This window comes from Echinops telfairi, unplaced genomic scaffold (genome assembly GCF_000313985.2).
Source record: "Echinops telfairi isolate 266 unplaced genomic scaffold, ASM31398v2 ScPeMD7_31;HRSCAF=116, whole genome shotgun sequence".
NCBI lineage: Eukaryota > Metazoa > Chordata > Mammalia > Afrosoricida > Tenrecidae > Echinops > Echinops telfairi.
Window position 1 is genome coordinate 43,999,207 of NW_022103928.1, and position 23,619 is coordinate 44,022,825.

The window sequence follows — 23,619 nt, forward strand, 5'->3', positions numbered from 1 at the left end:
TAAGATTTTTTGTTCTGTATGGTCACTTTTTTTGTGAATTGTTTTAGTAGAAAATACTTGAGTTTTATTTTTCTGACAATTTTATGCCTTCACATGTTTTATCTTTCACAGATTTTATGTATTTAACTGAATATTTCACAAATTTCCAGAGATAATTCTGCATGTCCCATAATTTTTTGTTGAAAGCCACAATCTTTTGTGAAACAATAGTACATATTGAGGTGCATAGATTTTAAACTTCAAAATGAGCATGCTTTGACTATTTGTGGCCTTTATTTTGAGGTATTGATTCAAACTAGTCAGAGGAAATATGAAGTCATGGAAAACTTTAAAGGGGAGCTCAAGAAGACAAAGCCAAATATGATAGTGAAATGTGCAAAGATCAAGAGTTAGAAAAGAAGAAGGCATTCAGCATATCTTTAACTGAAAAATACTCAAGAAAAATGTCAAGTTTCAAGTTACAATAGTGAAAGATTCTCTGGGCAAAATATTGAATGATGCCAGAAGCATCAAAAGTTCATGAAAAAAAATACACATTCACTGTACCAAAAAGAACTAGTTGACATTCACCTATTCTGGAGATAGCGTATGAGCAAGAGCTAGTGGTGCTGAAGGAAGAATTTCAAGCTTCACTGAAAGCATTAGCCAAGACAAAGCTCCAGGAATTGATGCACTACCGATTGAAATGTCTCAGTAAGTTAATGAAGCTCTGGAAACACTTGTCTATGCCAAGAAATTTGGAAGACAGCTGTTTGGCCAACTGACTGGAAGAGATCCTTATTTGTACCCATTTCATGGAAAGGTAGGTGACTCAACAGAATGCTCAAATTATAGAATAATATCATTAATATCACATGCCAATAAGATTTTGGTGAAGATCATCTATTAACAGTTGTGGTAGTACATTGACAGGGGACTGCCAGAGGTTCAGGTCAGATTAAGAAGAGGTTGTGGAACAAGTGAGGATATAAATGCTGATGTCAGTTTGATCTTGACTGAAAGCAGAAAATAATCAGAAAGATGTTTACTTGTGTTTTACTGATTATGTCAAGGCATCCAACCCTGTGACTCATAACAAAATAATGACTAGCCTTGAGAAGAATGGTAATTCCAATACTTTATTGTGTTCATGTGTCAAAGTTGTGTGTCCAGAACAAGGGAATACTGTATGGTTTAAAATCAAGAAAGGTGTGTCAGGATTGTATTCCTCTGACCATACTTACTCAATTTGCATGCTGAGCAAATCAATAATCAGAGAAGGTCGATTATGTGAAGATGATTGAGGCATCAGGATTAGAGGAAGGCTTATTAACAAATGTGTGGTATGCAGATGACACAACCTTGCTTGCTGAAAGTGAGGACTTGAAACACTTGCTGACGAAGATCAAAGATTGCAACTTTGATTACATTTATAAAGAATACCAAAATCCTCACAATTGGACAATTGTTAACATCACACTGAAAAGGGAAAACCTTGAAATTGCAAAGGATTTCGTGTTGTGTGGATCCATAATCAGTGTTCATGGAAGCAGTGTCAAGAGACAAAAAGATGTATTGCTTTGGGTAAATTTGCTGCAGGGGACTTTCTTTAGAGTATTGAAAAGCAAGGATGTTACTTTTAGGATTAAGGTGTGCCTGACCCAAGCCATGATATTTTCAGTTGGCTCCTTGTAAACGTTGGACATTGAATACGGAAGACAAAATAAGATATGATGTATTTGAATTGTGTTGCTGGTGAGTAATCTTGAAAATACCATGGACTGCTGAAAGGATTGTCTTAGAAGAAGTATGACCAGAGTTTTCCTTAAAGGCAAAGATTGTGAGACTTCCTCTTACATCCGTTGGACATGCTGTCAGGAAAGACCAGTCCTTGGAGAAACATCCTGCTTGATTAAGTGAAGGGAGAGCAAAAAAGAGGAAGGCCTCAAACTAGACGGATTGACCGAGTGGCTGCCGCGAAAGACTCCAGCATAGAACCATTGTGAGGCTGGTGCAGAACTGGATGGTGTTTCTGTTTTCTTTTTTTAAAAATTAAATACTTTTATTGGGGACTCTTACATCACTTATCACAATCCATACATTCATCCTGTGTGTCAAGAATATTTGCACGTATGCTGCCATCGTTATTTTCAAAGCATTTTCTTTCTACTTGAGCCCTTGATATCATTTTTTCTCCCTCCCTCCCCCACTCGCCTTCCCTCCTGAACCCTTGATAAGTTATAGATTATTATTATTTTCATATTTTAATCATCCTCTGTCGCTTCACCCACTTTTCCATTGTTCGTCCCCCTGGGGGAGGGGGTTATAGGTTGATCCTTGTGATCAATTCCCCCTTCTCCCCCCATCCTCCCCTAATCCTCCTGGTATCTCTACTCTCATTGTTGGCCCTGATGGGTTTTTCTATTCTGGATTCCCTGTGTTTTGGGCTCTTATCTGTAGCAGTGTGCATGTTCTGGTCTAATTTGATTTATAAGGTAGAATGGAGGTCATGATAGTGGGGTGAAGGAAGCATTAAAGAACTAGAGGAAAGTTGTGTGTTTCATTGGTGCTGTACTGCACCCTGACTGGCTCACCAGACAGTGTTTCAATCTGTTGTGTGTAGGGTTGCTGTGGGCAGAAACGACTAAATGGCATCAAACAACAATCGCCAGAAGTTGAGCTGTGTTTGGGTTTTGTTATTGCTGTGCTTGCTCACAGTGCCCTTTATTCTTCATGTGCATCTTGTGTTTAGAACTGAACTGTATCATGGATTGAATTATATTTCCCGCAAATATATGTCACCTTGGCTGTACCAGTATTGTTAGTGCTTTTACATTTAGACAGTGACGTAATAAACTTTTACATGATCTGCCGATCAGTTGAGGGGGGGGGTTAGGGGAGGGTGGGACACCCCTAGTCAGGTCACTGTCTTGGTCCAGTTTTAAGGTGAGTTTCTCTGGAGTGTGGCTTGCATCATCGTTTACCTTTGAAGAGATAAGATGATAGATGCATGAACAGAGATGAGGGACCTGACTTCCACCAATAAAGAAGAGCTGGGAGCTAAGTGTATCCTTTGGACCCAGGGTCCCTTTGATGAGAACCTCTAAGTCCCAAGGAATATTGATGCCAGGATCTCCAAGAGCTGCCTGGCTACCAATTTTGAAAAGAGATCAGAACTTCCTTCGGAGCTGAGAAAGTCTTTCCCTAGGCTTGGCACTCTGAATTCAGATTCTAGCCTCTGAAATTGTGAGACAATAAATTTCTGTTTGTTAAATTCTGTTCACTGTGATATATAATAACAGCAGTAGATAACTAAGATGTGCTAGTTTTTAGAAAGTTTTTCTCAGTGTCTCCTCCACCTTCAGCTTTAGATCTTTTGCACTTGTGCTTTTAGAGAGACTCTCTTTATGCTCTTGTTAATTTTCCAACTTGTTAACTTTAATTTGAGCTGTGGGAAAGTTGATTGGCAGGGATATGTCTTGTTGGTCTGATACAAGTTTAGTCTTTTGTAGGCATGTGTCCTGGATATTAGGGTTGGGCATTCTCAGTGGTCCTGCCATTGTTCTGTGATTGTCAGAGTCCTGGTCAGTCTTATTCTTGTTCCTCCTTTAGGGTTAAAGGTTTTTGTGTCTGTTTTTCATTTCTCCCCTGTTCTGTACTTCCATCTGCAATAGGTCTTTACCATTGCAGGCTTACTGTTTTTGCTGCACTGCCCTCACCAATCTAAGGATGTTTGCTCTTTAAGGAACATGGGGAAGAAAGATCTGAATGGAAAAGTTTGTGTCTTACTAATATCAATGCTGTCCCCAGAACTTCTCACCATGGTTGTAATTTTTCTTGTAAGCACCTGGTGAAGCCCATGGACTATCCTAGATGTTCTGTATTATTGCAGTTTTTTAACCTCAGATAGTAGCAAATTTATTAAAATTGAATTATTCTCAGCCTGTGCTATGATGTTCACAGTGGGTAAAGGCATGTGCCACAACACTAACTGGCAACATAATTTATGTTGATATTTAAAATTTATTGGAAAAACTTAAAAGACAACTTCATAAGCCAAAGATAACTAAGAAAAGCCCAATGTGAATTTAACTATGAAAGTGAAGGTTGTGACCTCAGAAGACCACAACTATACTTTCTGATGACTGGTAAGAGTATATGTAAAGTCTATGGAATAGATACTGCACAAAATATATAGTGGCATACCGCAGCACTAAATATATTGTGAAGAAAAAAGATATTTGAGACATTTTACTGACTGCTCATGAGTATGTTGTTAATGTTAAGTACCATCAAGTTGGTTCCAACCCCATAGCAACTCTGTGCACAACAGAACGAAACACTTGCCTGGTCAAGCCCAATCCTCAAAATTGGTCCTGTATTTGAGCCCAGTAAATTTACCCAATGCATTGCATCTTTTGATCTCTTGACTGATGCTTCCATGAGCATTGATTATGGAACCTTGTTTTTGGCTAATGCTTTCAGTGTAGCTTGACTTTCTTCCTTCAGCACCGTTGGTTCTTAGTCCTAAGCTACGTCTTGAAATGGTGGAATGTCCACTAGTTCATTTTGATACAGTGACTGTGTATTCTTTCTATCTTTTCTTTTTAATGCTTCCTGTATAATTCAATATTTTTCCAATAGAATCTTTCAGTATTGCAACTCAAGGCTTGACTTTTTTCTTGAGTTCTTTCAGTTTAAGATATGTTGAGTGTGCTCTTCCCTTTTGGTTTAATAATTTTATGCTTTGCACATTTCCTTATAATATTTGGCTTTGTTTGTCTATTCAGCTCTTTTAACTTAATCATTTCTTCTTCTATTTGCTTTAGCTAATCTATGCTTAAGAGCAAGTTTCATTCTTGATACATACTTTGATTTCCCCCCCCTTCTCTGTCCTTTTAATGACCCTTTGCTTCCTTCATGAATGATGTTCTTGATGCCCTCCCAGAGTTCATCAGGTCTTCTGTCATTAGTGTTCAGGGTGTCAAATCTATTCTTGAGATGCTTTTGTCATCCTGGTAAGATGTACTCAAGGTTGTATTTTGGCTGTAATGGACTTGTTTTAATTTTCTTCAGCTTTATCGTGAACTTAGATATAAACAGTCGATGATCTGTTCCAGAGTCAGCCCCTGGCCTAGTTTTAGCTGCTGATTTTGAGCTTTTCAATTTTCTCTTTTTCCAGATTGAATCAATTTGATTTCTTTGTAGTCAATCTGGGGAAGTCCGTGTATATAGTCGCTTTTCATGTTGTTGAAGAAAGGTATTTGCTATGAACAAGTGTTGATTTTGCAAAATTCTATCATGCAACCTCCAGTTTTGTTTCTATTTCCAAATCCATATTTTCTAACCACCATTCCTTCCTCGTTTCTAACTTTTGCATTCCAGTCATCAATAATTATCAATGGATCTTGATTGCATGTTTTATCAATTTCCAATTAACATTGTTGGTATAATATTTTACTTTCTTGATCAATGGTTATTGCGTTGATTTAAGTAATGGTTTTATGAAGGTAGATAGATATTATCCTATCACAGACAGCATTGTACTTCATAATTGATTACTTCATAATTGATTTTGCAATTTCGTTTTTGACAGTGAATACCACATCGTTCCTCTTGATTATGTTATTACCAGCATAGCAATAGAATTAGCAACAGAATATTGTCAACAACAGAGTCAAACATAAAAACAATTTCAAGAGTGGGCTGTGTTTTGTACTATTGTACATAAGTTTACTAAGTTTCTGTACTGAGTGGATAAGACCTAACAACAAGAGTTAGATTTGTCACTAAATATTTTATCTTTTGATTTGCTATTTTAGATGGTATTCCTGATTTTCTCTACAGTGTAAAGCAATCAAGTGGATTTTTGCATGTTAATATTTTATCCTGCCACTATGCTTAATCTTTCAGTTAGGTCTAGTAGTTTTCTTGTTGAATCTTTGGAATTTTCTATGTATATGATCTTATTACCTTTTTAAAAAAATGATTTTATTGGGGCTCATCCAGCTCTTATCACAGTCCGTACATACATCCATTGGGTCGAGCACACTTGTACATTTGTTGCCGTCATCATTTTCAAAATATTTTTCTTCTACTTGAGCCCTTGGTATCAGCTCCTCATTCCCTCCCCCCATGAACCCTTGATAATTTATGAATTATTATTTTTTCATGTCTTACACTGGCCGATTTCTCCCTTCACTCACTTTTTGTTGTCCGTCTTCCTGGGAGGGGATTCGTATTATCGTTAAATAGAGATATTTTCATTTTTTACTTGTCTGTCTGGGTGCTTTTAATTTCTCTTTCTTACTATATTACTCTGGCTAAGGCTTCCAGTAAACTATTGAATGGGAATGGTGATAAAGGACATCCTTGTCTGGTTCCCATTCACAAAGGGAATGCCATCAGTCTCTCTGTTGAGACTAATATTGGCTACTAATTTAGTTTATATGCCCTTAGCTATTTTGGGGAACTTTCACTTTTGTTTTTATTTCAGTGAGCATTTTTATCAGGAATGATAGTGATTTTTGGCAATGCCTTTTCTGTGTCATGTGTTAAAACCGTGTTAAAATCAGTTCTTTTATATATTGTGGTGGGTCATATGGATTGTTTTTCTAATGTTGAACCATCTTTCCATATGTGATATAACTCATTTGATTATGGTGTATTTTTGATATCTTGTTAAAGTTATATTGGTTTGGGTTTTGTTGAGAATTTTTAAAATTTGTATTCATGAGGGATATATGTTTATAATTTTCTTTTTTAGTGAATCTTTGCCTGGCTTTTGTATCAGGATTACCCTATAATTTATCTTTTTCTACCTAGTCTTAAACAATTTTGTTTTCTCTTGAAGCCGTTGTGACTTCCTTTCTGTCCACTTGGAAATTTGATAACTGCATTTTCATTGTTTTAATATATGTAGTTGTATTAGTTTAAAATTTGACATCTCAAATGGGGAGCTGATATCCGGGGCTCAAGTGGGAAGAGAATGCTTTGAAAATTATGATGGCAGCCTATGTGCAAATGTGCTTGACAAAGTGGATGAATGTATGAATTGTGGTAAGAGATGTAAGAGCCCTCATTAAAAGTATTTGATTTAAAAATTGATATATATCTCTTTGGTTTCTTATTATTAGTCTTGTAGGTGTAGGTTACTTTTCCAGAATTGTCCCCCTATGCGTTTCCAAGACTGGTATGTCTTAGGGGAGTGGAAAGCCTTATCTTTCTCCTTTGGACTGGCTGGTGATTTTAAACTGCTGATCATGTAGTTAGCAGCCCAAATAATAACCCACTACAACATTAAGGCATTTCTGTATGTGGATTGGCTTTTGGGTGATGTTTTCTTGGGTGTTAATCTCAGATTCCTGTTTGCTGTTTGTGATTCTCTGCCCATACCTTTTGGTATTTGGTTCAGTATTTGACTGGTTTTTACAAACTCACTTGTTTTATTATGTCATCTTTTTTGAGGGACAGTTTCAGTGGGCATATTTTTATTAGGCTAGTTTTCTCAAATTTTAATTACAAGAGGCCTCTGAAAAGTTGTGGAAAAGCAAAATTAAAAGAAAATGGAAATTTTCTATGAACTTTTTGGATCCCCTTCATTATGTTCTTATATAATGTATCAGAAATTAGAGGAATAATCATACTGGTTTTCCTTTGTAGGTGACTTCATTTTTCTTGACCTCTTTTCAGGATTCTTTCCTTCTATTTGGTTTTGGAAATTCTTATTATGCTATGTCTTGGTTATTTTTATTTTTTGAGTCTATCCCATTGATATCTTTCATTTTAGCGAAATTTTCTGCCAACAAATCTTTGATACTTTTATCTGGACTATATTTCTTTTTGTCTCTTTTTCTGAAATTCAGTTACACATAAATTATCCTTGATGGATTTCTTCCACATAATTACCAGTTCTCCCCACCCTTTTGTTTCCTATTGTTAATTTAGTAGATTAGTTTTGAAAAATGCTGTTTTTTTTTAATTTCTCATTTTCACTTATTTTTTCAATTTGTTCTTGTCATATTTTTCAGAATTCTTCCAACATTTTGTATGTTTTCTTGCTTTTGTGTTTGTTTTCCTTAATTTTTGCCACAAGCCACTAAACCTTATCAAGTACGTAGAGTGCCATTTTTCCTTTGGATGATTCTTGCTCTGGGTTTTGGTCACATATTTGAGTCACTTTGTCTTTTTTTTTTTACTTTGTCTTTTTGTGAACTGAGTTGTGTTATCTCTGACACTGGTGATTGCATGTTGATGTGTTTTGCACTGGTCTTCTATTTATTTATTCTACTTTGATATATTTGAGTGATCAGGATTGGTGTGAGACTCTGCTCACGTATTGGTAGAAGTTAGGTGCTGCTTTTTCTGATGGTTATGATACAGGTTGAGGTTTTTGTGCAGTTCTTTGTTTGCTGTTCGTGTAGTGGTTGAAGATGGGTTGGATTAATGCATGATTGATTACTGGCTCTCATGCAGTGGTAGGACTGCAGAAGGTGCTGGGCAATCATTTCAGTATCCCCCAACAAGCAGAACCAACAGCAACCAAATAGTATTTAGAAACCACAAGGAAAAGTGAAACTAGTAAATAAGAAAGAATGAGAAGTAGAGGGGGCAAAACCAACAAATAGAAACAAAAAGAATCAAAAAGAATGAAAACTAGGGAGTGGAGAAAGAAAATGGAAAACGAGCATAGAAGAGAAAAATGGAAAATGAAAATAAAAATAGAGGACCAGAATAAAAGAAATAAAGGAGGAAACTTTAGGGAGTGGGTGAGGTAACTAAGTGTTTGGTTTTTCTGCTGGATGAGAAGGCCACAGGAGTAAGGTGAGAAGAGTTAGGACCACCTGTCACAGAATAGGTTTCTTCTAATCAGGGGTAAGTATAGGTGTTGGGTGCAGTTCACTTGGTCATAGAAGGGGTTTCTGCCAGCCCGGTGGATGATTGTGGGCAGTGTGTCTGCTGGCTTGAAGATACAGAGAACTCACTCTTTCTTTACTTTAAAAAAAAAATCATTTTATTGGGGGTTCGTACAACTCTTATCACAGTCCGTACATACATCTTTGTGTCAAGCACATTTGTACATTTGTTGCCATCATTATTCTCAAAACATTTGCTGTCTACTTGAGCCCTTGGTATCAGCTCCTTATTTTTCCCCTCCCTCCCCAACCCTCCTCCCTTATGAGCCCTTGATAATTTATAAATTATTATTATTTTGTCATGTCTTACACTGTCTGACGTCTCCCTTCACCCACTTTTCTGTTGTCCGTCCCCCAAGGGGGAGGTGGTTGTGATTGGTGATTCTTGTGATTGGTTCCCCATCTCAACTCTACCTTCCCTCCACCCTCCCGATATCGCTGCTCTCACCACTAGTTCTGAAGGGATCATCCACCCTGGATTCCCTGTGTTTCCAGTTCCTATCTGTACCAGTGTACATCCTCTAGTCTAGCCAGATTTGTAAGGTAAAATTGGGATCATGATAGTGGGGGGGGTGGAAGCATTTGAGAACTAGAGGAAAATTGTGTGTTTCATCATTGCTGCACTGCACCCTGACTGGCTCGTCTCCCTGTGACCCCACTGTAAGGGGTGTCCAGTTGCCTACAGATGGGCTTTCGGTCTCCACTCCGCACTCCCCCTCATTCACAATGATATGATTTTTTGGAGAACTTATCCTTTCAGAAGTGGTGTGTGTGTGTGTGTGTAAGTAAGAGAGAGAAGAAAAGTGGAATTGCACATTTAGGTCAGGGGGAAGGTGCGGAACAAGGGGTAAATGGCATCTTCCTGGTGGCCAGCACCCGGGTGGGCATTTATGTCGTCTTTGGTGAGTTTATTTAATAAGAGGTCTGCGCTCCAATTGGAGCACTGCTTGCAAAAGTTCAGAACTGTCAACTGTCAGGCCAGTTGACAATGCATTTTTTCTTATCTCTTTGTTTGCTGCATTTGTTTAGCTGCTTCTCCTGCTCAATATTTGATACACTTCTCTGGCCTCTGTTTCTGAAATTCAGGGTTGGATTATCATCTGTATCTGCTTCATTTGATCTGTGTATCTTTGTTATAAAGGGTCTGTGTAGCCTATCTGTCTAGTCTGCCATCATGCTGGAATAGTATCGAAGAATAATTTTTTACTTTGATATATTTACTTTTTAAAAGAAAGATCATGTTGTGGAAAATTAGAATTGAAAGTATATAATGTTCATTAAGCTTAATTGTCCTTATGATATAATCACTGAATATACTGGAGTGTATATTGAAAAATTTGTCTGGTACTAAAGACATATTTTATACTCACATTTTTTTAAAGCACAAGTTTCTCTCATTACCTGTCATTTAAAGTAATTAAGTAAAGCCACTTTTCTCCTCCTTTGTCAACTAACATTTCCTTTTTTTTTTTTTTTTGCCAGTGAACAACTTTGCGCTTTTTGTTACTGTGGTGAAAAAAGTTCCTTAGGACAAGGAGACCTAAAACAATTCAGAGTAACTCCTGGATTTATCTTGCCACGGAAAAAGCACCCTTCTATCAAGAAGGCCATTGATGACAACGGCAATGGAACCTGTGAGAAAATACAAAACTCAGCACCACGGAAACAAAGAGGACAGAGAAAGTAAGCCATTTTGAATTTTAATTGTTGGGCAGAGATAAATGTATATATGGTTTATTTTTATGAGACTGCTTATAGATACATAGCTAGAGTAACTGTTAAACAGTTATGGTTTTTAATATGCACAGGATAATGTAAGAATCAACAATCCAAAAATATCCTTTTCCTCAACTTTTATTTTTATTAAAAAATGTTTATGTTAACAAAATCCATGTGTATAAGTTTTGAAAGAAAAATTTAAAGAGCTTGGAATTAATTCATACATGGAAAGAACATTCTCTGGAATAAATTTGCGTTTGTAACACAGTAACCAAACTAGAAATATTTTTTCACTACTTATGTCCATTTTGTGCCCTTTTGTTTTTAATGGTCCATGTTCAGAACTAGTTGATCAGCCTATAGAAGTTCTCATTATAAAACAGTGTGAACTAAGGTTCTTTTTCAGGTTATTAGAAACTGAATTGAATGCCCTTTCTAAAGTTAACAAAGATCCTTCTTAAAGAAAAATTTAAAATATATAAGGTATTTATATCATATATGTAGGTATGTATTCATGGGAATATTGTGGTTACCTAAAACTCTCACTGAACTTAATCTTTTTCTTTTTCTTTTGAACTGTGCTTATAATTTTGCCGACGGGTCATCTGACTGTGCACTTGGCTCTGCTGGGTGTAAAGGCAGAAAATTCTGTAGTTGATGAGAAAGCAAAAAATTGGTTTAGTTTAGCAGCTAACTTTTTTTCTGCTTAAGGAGGATAATGTAATCATTCAAGTTCTTACCTGGTCTATATCCAGATTTAAGTATTGAAACATTATTGTGTGTATACATTTGATCGACTCTTGTATTACACTGGTCCCAATGGCTTGAAGACTTGAAGTAGGAAAGTAAACTAACAGGAAATAAAATATTTTACAAGAATTTTTTTTTTATACAAGAATTTAAGGTGGAATATTTTAAGGAAACCTAGAGATATGCTGGAGGTTGTCAATTGAGTGTTCACAACTTCGTAAAATATATCACAAGTCAGCAGACTTACAGTGTCCATCAATAAATTTAATGGACTTTATGTGCTGCCTTGATTAATGACAATTAGTTATAACCCTCTTTAAGAAATACATTTGGGCTTTGTTTAGTTTTTAGTGTTATAAGAAAAGCGAAATTTTAGTGTAAGTTTTTATGGGTTCAGATAATTACATAAAAAGAGCCTTGGTTTAAAGAAGGTCTCTATATGCCTGAGAGGAAGCTGTGGCTTTCTCTTCCAAGAGTCCCAGTCTCAGAAACTCAACAGGGGCACTTCTACTCTGCCCTGTAGGGTTGATATGAGTTAGCAGATTGATGGCCATGAGTTTGGTTTGGTTTTGGTTATGTACCCCTTAGTATATGCAGAGTTATTAAGTAATGATGGTCAATTTATGGGTCTTAATAATGAAGTGCGTTTATAAAATTTTGGAACTAGTTGTATAATTTATTTAGATTGTAATGATTATCAAATGTGTTGCTAATAATTTATAAACAAGATAAAGCCAGTTTTTTCCAAAATTGAAAAGGTTTAACAATTGCTTCCCTCTTTTGTAATAACTATAAGAATATGCTTTCATTTCCTCTTTCCTTTTATTTATAACTTAAAAATTGGGAGATTTATGTTTTAGTTAAACTGGCAGCTGTCATCTTTAGGACTGATATTGACAATTTAATGATATGATTCATACATACAAACTACTCTGAAGGTTGAATTTGCTCAAGCTGCTAGTTAGGAACGAGTTAGAAATAGGATAGTTAGTCATTCCTTTAATTTTTATACCTTCAACTCCATCAGATCGAGAAAAAATATGTTAAAAATAAAGCATTTGTTTTAAAGGTGAAGTTTTAGTCGTCCTCCCCCCTCAATAAAATAATAGAACTTATTAACAAAGATTATATTTGTAAGGAAGGAAAGTTATATCATAGGAAAGCATTTGTTCTCATTTTTATGGTGGGCATATATAAAATCAAGAATTAAAATTTAGCACAGCATGCTGAAGCTTTTAAAAAGTGATTATTTTTGCATTTCTAATGCTGAACATAAAAATAATTATTGATTATTTTAAATGGTTTGATATTTAATGTACTTATTAAAATATGTTAATACTTTTTTTCTTTCAATGATTCCAGGTATAAAAATGTTTAGTACCCTGGTCATTGTGCTGATTTTCTCTTAATAGGAATCATGATAAATATCCAGCATACAGAAGTGCAGTGAGTTATGATCTATATTCAATAGTGATTTAATTCAGAACTATGATGAGGTTACATATTATGATATCAGGAGAAGATTAAAGTTTTAGTGGCAGTCATCTGATTTCCCATATTTTATGTTAAACACAATAGTAATCATCTTTGTTTACTTAATGATCTCAAATAATACCTAAAGTTGAAAGCCTGAAATCTCTCCATTTGTACACCATATTCAACACCTGTTTTTTTACTGTAGTTATTTCTGTTATGCTTGCTTATTCCCTGTGCCATTAGTACCTACTTTGTTTTTGCACTTTACTTCTAATATGTGAGTTACAGTCTTCCAACGTCATGTCACAGAACTTCTGTCAAGATTTGTTGACGTTGATGGGACCATAAAGCTATAGCTGACATGTTCTACTCCCTCTGCCTCTCTTTTCACATTTTGTAGTGGGTTTTTATTTCTCCTGGGAATTAGTCTTTATTTACATAAAATTAACCCATTTCTGTTATTTTAGTCCCCACTTAAGATAGAGCAAATTTAAAGTCTCTGATTTCATCAGCTTTGTAAGCATGTAAGGCCAAAGGATTATCCATTTTATGTGATACAATTGGTTTCTAAATAGAACATGAAAGTGTCTTATTTTTCCTTAAACATATAGATTGGCAAAATAAATGTACAATCCTAACTTTTAACATTTCCTCATGGGTTTTGAAATAATTTTTTCCCTAGTTATTGCTCACATGATATTAACAACCCTGTCTTATATTATACTATGCGTAATAACAGATGGATTCAAGAGTTATGTTATACAGTTTATGCCTAATAAATTAAAATTGTTGCAACATTACATTGTGTTTAGTTTTTTAGAAAAGAAAACTATTTTCTACTTGAAGTCATTTTCACATCTACTTTATTTATTTTTATTTTTTCAGAGAACGATCTCCTCAGCAGAGTATAATATCATGTGTAAGTGTAAGCACCCAAACTGCTACAGATGATCAGGCTGGCAAATTGTGGGATGAACTCAGTCTGGTTGGCCTTCCAGATGCCATCGATGTCCAGGCCTTATTTGATTCAGCAGGTAGGATTATTAAGTAGGTCTTCAGCAATAATTACCTCTTGATCTCTATAAGGATTCATTATTTGTAGTGAATTATCAACTTAGGAGTAAATACCTTTCACTTAGAAATTATTATAGTCACATTGTAAAAATGTCATTGTTTAAATGTGCCTGGTTTGTCCATGAGTCAGGATCTACTTGAGGGTCCACTAGCAACAACAGTTTGTGTAACACCTGGTTAGTGATAACACTGAGCTGAATGATTTTGTAAGTAGTTGCATTTATCTTGTGTCGAGAATTCATATCATAGTCTGTCAAATGAGGAAAGAGAGGCTCTTAAAGGATATGTGACAACTTAGAGAAAGAAAATGGCCAACTGAGTCTATCTAATATAGAGTGAAATACAGATCTTAGAAAAAAAATTTTAAAAAAATTAAAAATACAGATCTTAGATGTGTAAGTAACCTATTACAACAGTTTTGTAACCCATGCATGTGATATTGTGCTGTTAGGATTTTAAAGAAAATTTTATTCTACAGAACTACAGATTGAACTACAGTAGTTCAAATAGAGAATTTAAAGATGGGACTGTTATTAATGATAGATTTTGCTCTTGTCACAGATTAGATGGGAATGAATGATTGTGTATGATCTATTTGCCTTTGTTATCTGTAGATTACTACATAATCATCTGGATGGTCTTTGTAAATATATCAAGTGTATCTTGTACTATTTTAGTGTAAAATGACTACAAACTGATTTTCCTTGTTGAAGAAAGAAGCTTTGGGTAACTTGTTCTTTCGTAATGCTTTCTTTTCTAATTCAGTGATTTTTGCTTACATCAGAATTACCTGTAAGGCTTGTTAAAGCATTGATTTCTGATCTCTACTGCAAGGGTTTTATTTGGTAGGTTTGAATTTAGACCTGAGATTTTTCTAGTAACCCCAGAAGCTGTGTTTTTCTACTCACTGCAGTTCACACCCCTTACATTCCTTTTAGCCATTATAGGTAACAATCAAACTAGTGTTCCTTGTCGTGTTTGATAAATTGAAATGTATCCGAGAGGAACTACTGAGCGGTGAACGGTAATAGTGGGGCAAGAGAAAAGAAAAAGACGAAAGAATAATAAAGTAACAATTATATATATAGGTATAAAAATAGATATGTATAGAAGTACTATATATACTTGTGTTTAAGTCAAGTTATTTTTAAATAACAAGGTTCTCATACAATATTTGCCTTTTTGTAATTGACTGATTTCACTCAGCATAATAGTAGCTTCCAAATCCATCCAGGTCATAAGATATTTCAAAATTTTATCATTATTCTACTGATGGCCTTTTAGGTTGGTTTTTTTTTTTTGCTATTGTGACTAGTGCTGCCATGAACATGGATGTGCATTTATCTTACCTGTTTTGCTTTGTTTAGGGCAGTGGTTCTCAACTTTCCTAATGTCACAACCCTTTCATATAGTTCCTCATGTTGCGGTGACCCCCCCCAGCCATCAAATTATTTTCATTGCTACTTAATAACTGTAGTTTTACTACTATTATGAATCGGGCGACCCCTGTGAAAGGGTTGTTCAACACCCCACACACCCCCCCAAAAGGGGTCGTGACCCACAGGTTGAGAACCACTGGTTTAGGGTATATACTGAATAGAGGAATTGCTGGGTTGTATGGTATTTGTATTCCAATTTGTATGAGGAAGCAAAATACAAAAGTACGGCATTCCATAATTGTATTATTAATGCCTATTTGCTTACTGTTTTTCACTTTTATCATTTTAGGCACTTGCTGGGCTCATCACCGTTGTGTGGAGTGGTCACTGGGATCGTGCCAGATAGAAGAACCATTATTGGTGAATGTGGACAAAGCTGTTGTCTCAGGGAGCACAGAAGTAAGTGGAATAGCATGTATTTAAACCATAAATTAATTTTTGTATTGTAGTTTTCTGTTGAATTGATTCTGACTCAGTGACCTTTTAAGGTAGAGTATAATTGTCTCATAGGATTTACAAGGCTGTAATTTTTGACAGAAACAAATTGCCATGTCTTTCTCTCATGGAACAGCTGGTAGATCTGAACATTTCAGTTACCAGATGTGTTAAACCACTTTGATACCAGGGCTCTTTAATATTTGCTCTAGTCAATATAAAGGCTCACTTGCAAGAATTGTTTAATTTTAACTATATAAATGTATTAGTTTATATTAAAGAGTAGTTTGCACAAACTTTTGAGAGTATAAGCTATTCAGTAAAGTCTTTAAAATAAATAATTTACATTAAAATCATAAATTAAAAGTTTTAGAAATGATAGTTCCTAAATTGCATTGTACATTCATAGGGCTCTTAGTTGAGATAAAATGATTTGATGAAGATCTAAAATAAGGGAAGCACAATTTGACAGACCTTTAGTTTACATTATTGACTAGCTCTGCTTCATATTTCTAAATTGATAAAATTATTTCTTTTGGGTCAAATTGTCAATTTAATTAATCTTTTTAGCATTATCTCAAAGTAATTTCATTCAAACAGTCTGTCATCGTTTATTAAAGTTTTCACTGTGATTTTCATGTAATTTTGAAGAAAACACAAAAAAGCAAACAACAATAAAATTATGCTGACTCACTCTCTCACTCTCATTCACTGATTCACTGACTCATTCTCTCACTCACTCTCAATCACCCTCTCACTCACTCTCTCACGAACTCTCATTCACCGACTCACTCTCTCACTCACTTACTCTCATTCACTGACTCACTCACTCACTCTCTCTCTCTCATTCACTCTCAAAGAAAATAAAGCAAAACCATGCAACAGTGACCATTGACCATATGGAATGCAATTGCTTTAATATCTATAAATTCCCTTTGTTTTTTGCCAAGTATTTTGGGGGAAGCAATTTTCAAAGGAATGTTAAAATTGGAAATTGCTTCAAAAAGGGTATATGGGCATTACTAAATTGAATATAGTTAAGGCTTTTAAGCAGTTGCAGTATTACATTGTTAAGGAACTGCTAAAAATTCAAGCCAATTCAGAAGAGGAAAGAGTTATCAAGGGTTATCATTTCTGAAGTCAGATGGATCTTGACTGAAAGCAGTGAATACGGGAAGGATGTTTAACTGTATTTTATTGACTAAGCAAAAGCATACAACTGCATGGATTATAACAAATTATTGATAGAATTACAAAGAATGGGAGTTCCAGAAGAGTATAAATTGTGCTCATGAGGAACCTGTACATAGACCAACGACAGTCCTGAACAGACCAAGGATATATACTGCATGGTAAAGTCAAAAGATGTGCACCAGGGTTGTATTTCACTATACTTATCAGTCTTTTTGCTAAGCAAATAATCCAAGAAAGTGGATTATGTGGAGAAAAGCAAGGCATCAGGATTGGAGGAAGGCTCATTAGCAGCCTGAGATATTCATTCTAAAAATGAAGAAGACTTGTAGTTTCTTTGCACACGAAGAGGATCAAAGATTAGAACTTTTAGTATGCACTACACTCCAGCATGAAACACAATTCCTCACAACTAGAGCAATAAGCAGCATCATTAGAAATTTAAAACAAACATTGAAGTGGTCAAGGATTTTACTCACACCCACAATCAATGTTCATAGAAACAGCCGTTAGGAAATCAAGTGACAGTGTATTAGGCAAATCTGCTGCAGAGACCTCTTCAGAGTGTTAATAAAAGTTAAGTTGTGTCCTGGAGGACTAAAATGTATGTGACCCAAGTGATAGTACCAACTGTTACCTGTGAATTATGTTTTTGCTATATTTTGGTATGTCATGGTATATTGGATAAACCAGGACTGCCAGAAGAACAAACAAATCTATGTTGGAAGAAGTACATCTTGAAATTTCCCTGGACATGAGGATGGTGTGGACTTTGTCTCATGTACTTTGAGCACTGTATCAAGAGGGATCAGTTCTTGGAAAAGGACATCATGCTTGGTAAAATCAAGAGTTAAGAAAAAAGACGACGCCCCTCGGCGAGATGTATTGACGTAGTGGTTACAACAGTGAGCTCAAGCATCACAGTGGTTATGAGGATGACGCACGTCCTAGTAGTATTTTGTTCTGTTGTTCATAGGATCCTTATGAACCGGAACAGACTTGACAGCATCTAACAATAACAATAAAAAGGCTTTAAAACTGTAATTGAGACAAAGACCTAAAGTCATGTCATTTTTCAATTGTTATAAACAATGATAAAAATAACCCCATTAATTTACAAGAATGATCAGTAGTAAAGGAACAGCAAAAATGAGGAAAGCCCTAGGCAAAATGGATTGATACAATAGCTGAAACAATGGCTCAATCAATCATAAGAACAATTATGAGGATGGTCCAGGACCTAGTGTTTCATTCTGTTGTACAGATGCTATGAGTCAGAACCAACTAAATAGCACCCAAAACATCAGAATCCTGTATTTGTTTAAGAAATTAGTGTATTAAAACGAAAGAGAGAAATGATGGCATTGTAGTAAATTTTACAGTCTGAACACACTTGGATGGCCAGATCAAACCTATGATAGATAGGTGAGAGCCATTTCTTTCATGAAGTACTTCAGAAGTAGTTCTGCATTACTTTGTGAAAGTGAAGAATATTATATAGAGAAGGGAAGTAATATAACTTAATGGTCATAAAACAAAGTAAGCCTCACTGACCTTTTTGGATAGAAAATATGTGGGTGTTTTCCTTTTGTTGTTATTTATATGCTAACTGATTAATGAAGGATATGAACTATTGTTGATATTTTGTTGCCAGAAACAATGAAAGTGTGTCAAAAAATTTGTCATTAAAAACTTGACATGGGTACAGATAAGAACTGGAAACGCAGGGAATCCAGGGCAGATAAACTCCTCAGGACCAATAATGAGAGTAGTGATACCATGAGGGGATGGTGGGGGGACAAAGGGGAAGCCGATCACAATGTTCTACATATAATCCCTTCCCAGTGGGATGGACAACAAAAAGTGGGTGAAGGGAGACATTCGTCATAAAATGTTCATGTACATGCTAAAAATACTCTACATTTAAAATGTTTAAAATATAGTATGTTTTGGAAACATTCGTTTAAAAAATTTACAGATTCAATACTTTCAGATTCATTCACTTACTCACTGACTGCCCTCTTGTCATTGCTGACTCATAGTAACCCTCTCAGACAGAGTAGAACTGCCCCAGGCGATTTCTAAGGCTATAAATCATTACGCCACCACTTATGAGTCTCAGTTTGTTATACTGTGGTGGCTTGTGTCTTGCTGTGATGCTGGAAGCTATATTGCTGGTGTTTCAAATTCCAACAGGGTGACCCAAAGTGAATAGGTTTCAGCAGAACTTTCATACTAAGAGCAGACTAAGAATGGATAGGCTGCCTACTTATGAAGAATTAACCACTGAAAATCTTATGGATAGCATCAAAACATTGTCAGACACTGAAAACTTCATGACTGGAAGCAGAACATTGGCAGAGGTGGTGCCAGAACAGGAGCCCCGCGGATCGGAGAGCTCTAAAAGTATGACTGCGGAAGAGATACCTTTTAGAAGTATGAGGCTAAGGGAGGCGGGGGGAGAAAGGATCACAAGGATCAACTAGAACCCCCTCCCAGGGGGACGGGCAACAGAAAAGTGGATGAAGGTGACAGGATGGTGTAAGCTATGAAAATAATAATCTATAGCTAATCAAGGGTTCAGGAGGGAGAGGGAAAATGAGCTGATAACAAGGGCTCAAGCAGAAAGAAAATGCTTTGAAAATGATGATGGATGAATGTATGGATTGTGATAAGAGATGTAAGAGCCCCCAATAAAAGTATTTAATATAAATAAATAACAGTAAGGCTCAACCATAGTGATGTGGCTGGAGTAAAACCTATGGGAGTAAAGCCTCCAGGACCTTATTTGCTGAAATGGTATGATTCAAAATTAAAAGAAACAGCTGTAAAGATCAATTAATAATTGGAACTTGGAAGGTACAAAATATGAATCCAGAACCATTGGAAGTTATCAAAATGAAATGGAACACATAAAGATTGATATACCTTCATTGGCCATTTTCAACCAGAAAAATTTCTTGGTGTACTATGCCGAGAATAACAGATCCTGGAGGAGTTGTGTAGTACATCATCATCAAACAGGACATTTCAACGTTTATCTTGAAGTTCATATAGAGAGAGGGAGTCAGAGAAAGTAAAATTTACTTTAAAGAATTGGCTCACATGCCTATTGGGAAAATGACAAGTTGGAAATCTATAGGTTGGACACCTGAAGCCTTGATTGCCGAGATTCCTAGGCCAGGAATCTGGCCAGGAGAAGAGTATATTGAAATATCTTGCTAAAATACCTATTTTTATTTTGGAGGCATAATACATCATAGGAAAACTCCCTTTTCATCCGAATGGTTGCTCACACTACATTAGATACTTAACATGTAATTTACATTAGATTACACTTTGGACAAGAACCTAGACAAACCACTCTCTAAACTGACTCAATGGCACGTAACAACAAGTGGAATATAGACATGAAAACTTTTCTTAGCTTTGCATTTCAAGCTGAGAAATTTTTATAATGGCATTTGTTGATACAAGGACCAAACAAACAGATCTGAATGCATCTAGTTTTTTTGTAGTTTATTAGAAGAGGTTTAGTGAAAGACAAATATGTTTAGAATTACTGTATAATTAAGGTGACTGACTGTAAGTTTATGAACTTAGGTGTGAGATATGAAGATGAATTGTCACGATAGAAATGGTAACTTTTGATTCATTATGAATTAGAGAGTTGTAGAAATTGCAAATGTCTTTGTTGTTTCAAGTGTGAGTATGAAGGAACTTCATGAGTTTTATTTTGGCTGTGCTGAATTAAATCATATAAAAACTTTATCTTTGAGATTAAGTACCAAGGTTGGAATTATAGATAATTTTCCTAACTAGTACTTTTGACAAATTAAACTGTAATGTGGTTGGGATGTGAGGGGTGCTGTTTACCAACCAAAACTGTAAAGGCGAGCTCTTGCTTTTGTCTGAATAAGAATAATCAGAGAAAGCCAAACATTTTCCATGGAAGCAAAAGTGTTTATTTAAAAGAGAGAAGCACGTTAGTGTTGTTAGGAAACAAGGAAGTTGTATTCACCTTTAACCATTATCTCTTCCAAGTGACCATTCTTATCGTACGCATAGTAATTGTCCCATGTAAGGGAAAATGAATGTACTTCATTCTGTTGTACACAAGGTCGCTATGGGTCAGAACCAACTTGTTGGCACCTAAAATAACCAAAAGGGACAAATAAGTATTGATATTCATTAAAATTTGGGAAAAGGGTGAGGTTCACCTAGAATAGGCTGGTCTTTGCTAATTGGGTGCACAGGAGTGCACTTGTTCTCCAAGGTGGATTCCACTGCGAGGTCTTCTACTATCAGAGGATTGAAAATATTTTAGTATCCACTCTAGTGGAGGTCATAGATCCAGTCAGGAGGACACTCCAGAACTGAAGGGTAGCTTTCAAGGGATAATGTGTCTCTTTAGCATCCCTTTGAGAGGGGTGTGGTAGCTTATAAGAATGTGGGTCTATCTGGCTGGCGCATCTGGTCTGTTGGGGCAAGTTATCCCCTTTCCTACAAGTGTATTTCCCCATTACACAAGAGCACCCTTTAAGCTTTCTGCCTTTCAAACTTTTTAATAGAATGGCTTCTTTTAGACCTTTTCTTTGGGGACCTCCTATTTCCCATCTCAAAACTTCCAAAGAAGAGTGTTAAAGAAAAAGAAGGCCAGTGAAGAGGTGGAGAGTGTGTACAGGAATTATTGAGTCTGGGTTAGGGTTAAGGAGGTCTAGCCTATGATTTCAATGGGTATTTTTGTATTTTGAGATATTAAAATACTTTTTGAATAAAGTATAACTGGTTTTTAATGGGATTTGGGAATCAGGGGTCTTGACTTTTTATCTCTGATAATGATAACTAATGCCAAGTAACATGTTAGACGAGTCCTTTCTACACTCTTTTTTTACCTGTACACCCAGTAACTATATTAGTTTTTTTTCTCTAAAATGCAAAGATATAGGGAAGACATTAAAAATGAGTTATGAATGACTTCACCAGAATGCTAAATGAAAGGTTTGAATAGAGCAAGACAATGTAAGAGTATTTGACCTTGGAATACTATTAGTTATAGCCATCCCTAGAAATTAATTTTTCCTATCACCTTGTCAATTTGGTCCTCACATTTTGATGTAGGAACAAAGTTGGATGGTATCTAAAAGGAAATGGGAAATTAGTTTTTCAGAGAATAAGTATTTATGCAGAAAAAGTTAAACTTGGAAGGTCTGAACTGTTCAGTGAGACTATTCTGGACTCCAGTGTTTTTCCAGAACTCATAAATTATTTTAAATCTTTCTTATTTTTAAATGTATTTTGTCTAAAGAAATTAGCTTACTAAAAAAAATCTTACTTTCAGAACAAAATTAATAATATTCTTTGATTTTGTATAAGGATCTCATTTCACCGTAAAGTAGAACAGAGAATAATACAAGCTTACTATGTGTAAAATATATGTGAAGGCTATAAAGGAGAGTGGTAAAATTATTTGCCTCTATCCTGTGGGACTATAAAAACACTATTTGTTGTATGCCATTTCAAAGTGATTCAGTGATTCCGTTTTCAACAGTGATAATGTATATTTATTTTTAAATGAAAATATCTTTAAATGTGTTCCCACAAAATATATTTTATAGATATGTCAGTAAAAGTTCATTTATATAGTTTTGCTGTAACATTTAGAAGTTTGTTTAGTTTGAAATCAATATAATGTGCATAGAATAAACAATACCAATTTCATTTTATCTCATGGATACTCAATTCTTAACTATATTATTTACTGAAATGTCTGTCATAAAGCAAATGTTCACTTTTTGTATGGATGATGGTATCCAGGGTCTCTGTTTTATTCATTAGTATATTTATGTATTCCAGTGAAAATACCACATTGTTGTGGTTAATATAACTGTATAATAAGTCTTGAAATCTAATAAGGGCAAATGTTACTTCCAACTCTACCTATAGAAAATTCCCCCACTGAGACTAGGTGAAAAAGCTTTATTATGCAAACCTTTATTATTATTTGTATTAGGTAAACAATGAGGAAATTAAAAAAAATATTTATAAGAAAATCTTTGAATTCATCAGATAATTAGCAAAACAGTAAGACCTGTTGAGGAAATGCAAATCCAAAGGAAAGGATTTTAAGAGAGGCAGGGTCTATACTAGTTTTTCTTTCCCCTTGAAGCGTTTGTTCTTAAGGGACCAGCTGAGAGGCTGAGGAGCAGAGTTCAGTTTCTGGCCGTCTGCAGAACAGGAAAAAACAAGAGGGGAAAAAAAACATCTAAATAAAATTTAGAAGACATTAAATTCTGTAGACTTTTACCTAGGACCCTTTAAGCTTCTCTTGGGGTTAGCAAATTAGAGCCTGTGGCTTACACCCATGTTCATCACAGCATTGTTCACAATAGCAAAAAATGGAAATAACCTATATGCCCATCAACAGAAGAATAGATAACAAACTATAAAAAAATCCACGAACGTTGCAGAAGAGGATTCTGGTTGAGGTTTGTCTGCTGTAAAACGCTGATAGAGCTGCCTTGCCTTCTCCCAGATGACTATCGAATCCAACGGAATGTTTTTCTTGTGCCTGTCATTGATCCAAACGGCTAGGACAGACTCCCTTTTCACTATGAACTTATTATGACTTGTCACGATGC

The 23,619-nt window shown here is 35.5% G+C and overlaps 1 protein-coding gene across 1 annotated transcript in view; it reads left to right on the forward strand.

Annotated features, from left to right (window-relative positions):
- The window catches only part of KMT2C (lysine methyltransferase 2C), a 270,207-nt gene that overhangs the window by 60,839 nt on the left and 185,749 nt on the right, over positions 1-23,619 (forward strand). The window contains exons 3-5 of the mRNA XM_045289870.1: positions 10,377-10,577; positions 13,725-13,873; positions 15,642-15,751. Of these exons, the coding sequence (XP_045145805.1) occupies positions 10,377-10,577; positions 13,725-13,873; positions 15,642-15,751 (460 nt within the window). The remainder of the gene's footprint in view (positions 1-10,376; positions 10,578-13,724; positions 13,874-15,641; positions 15,752-23,619) is intronic.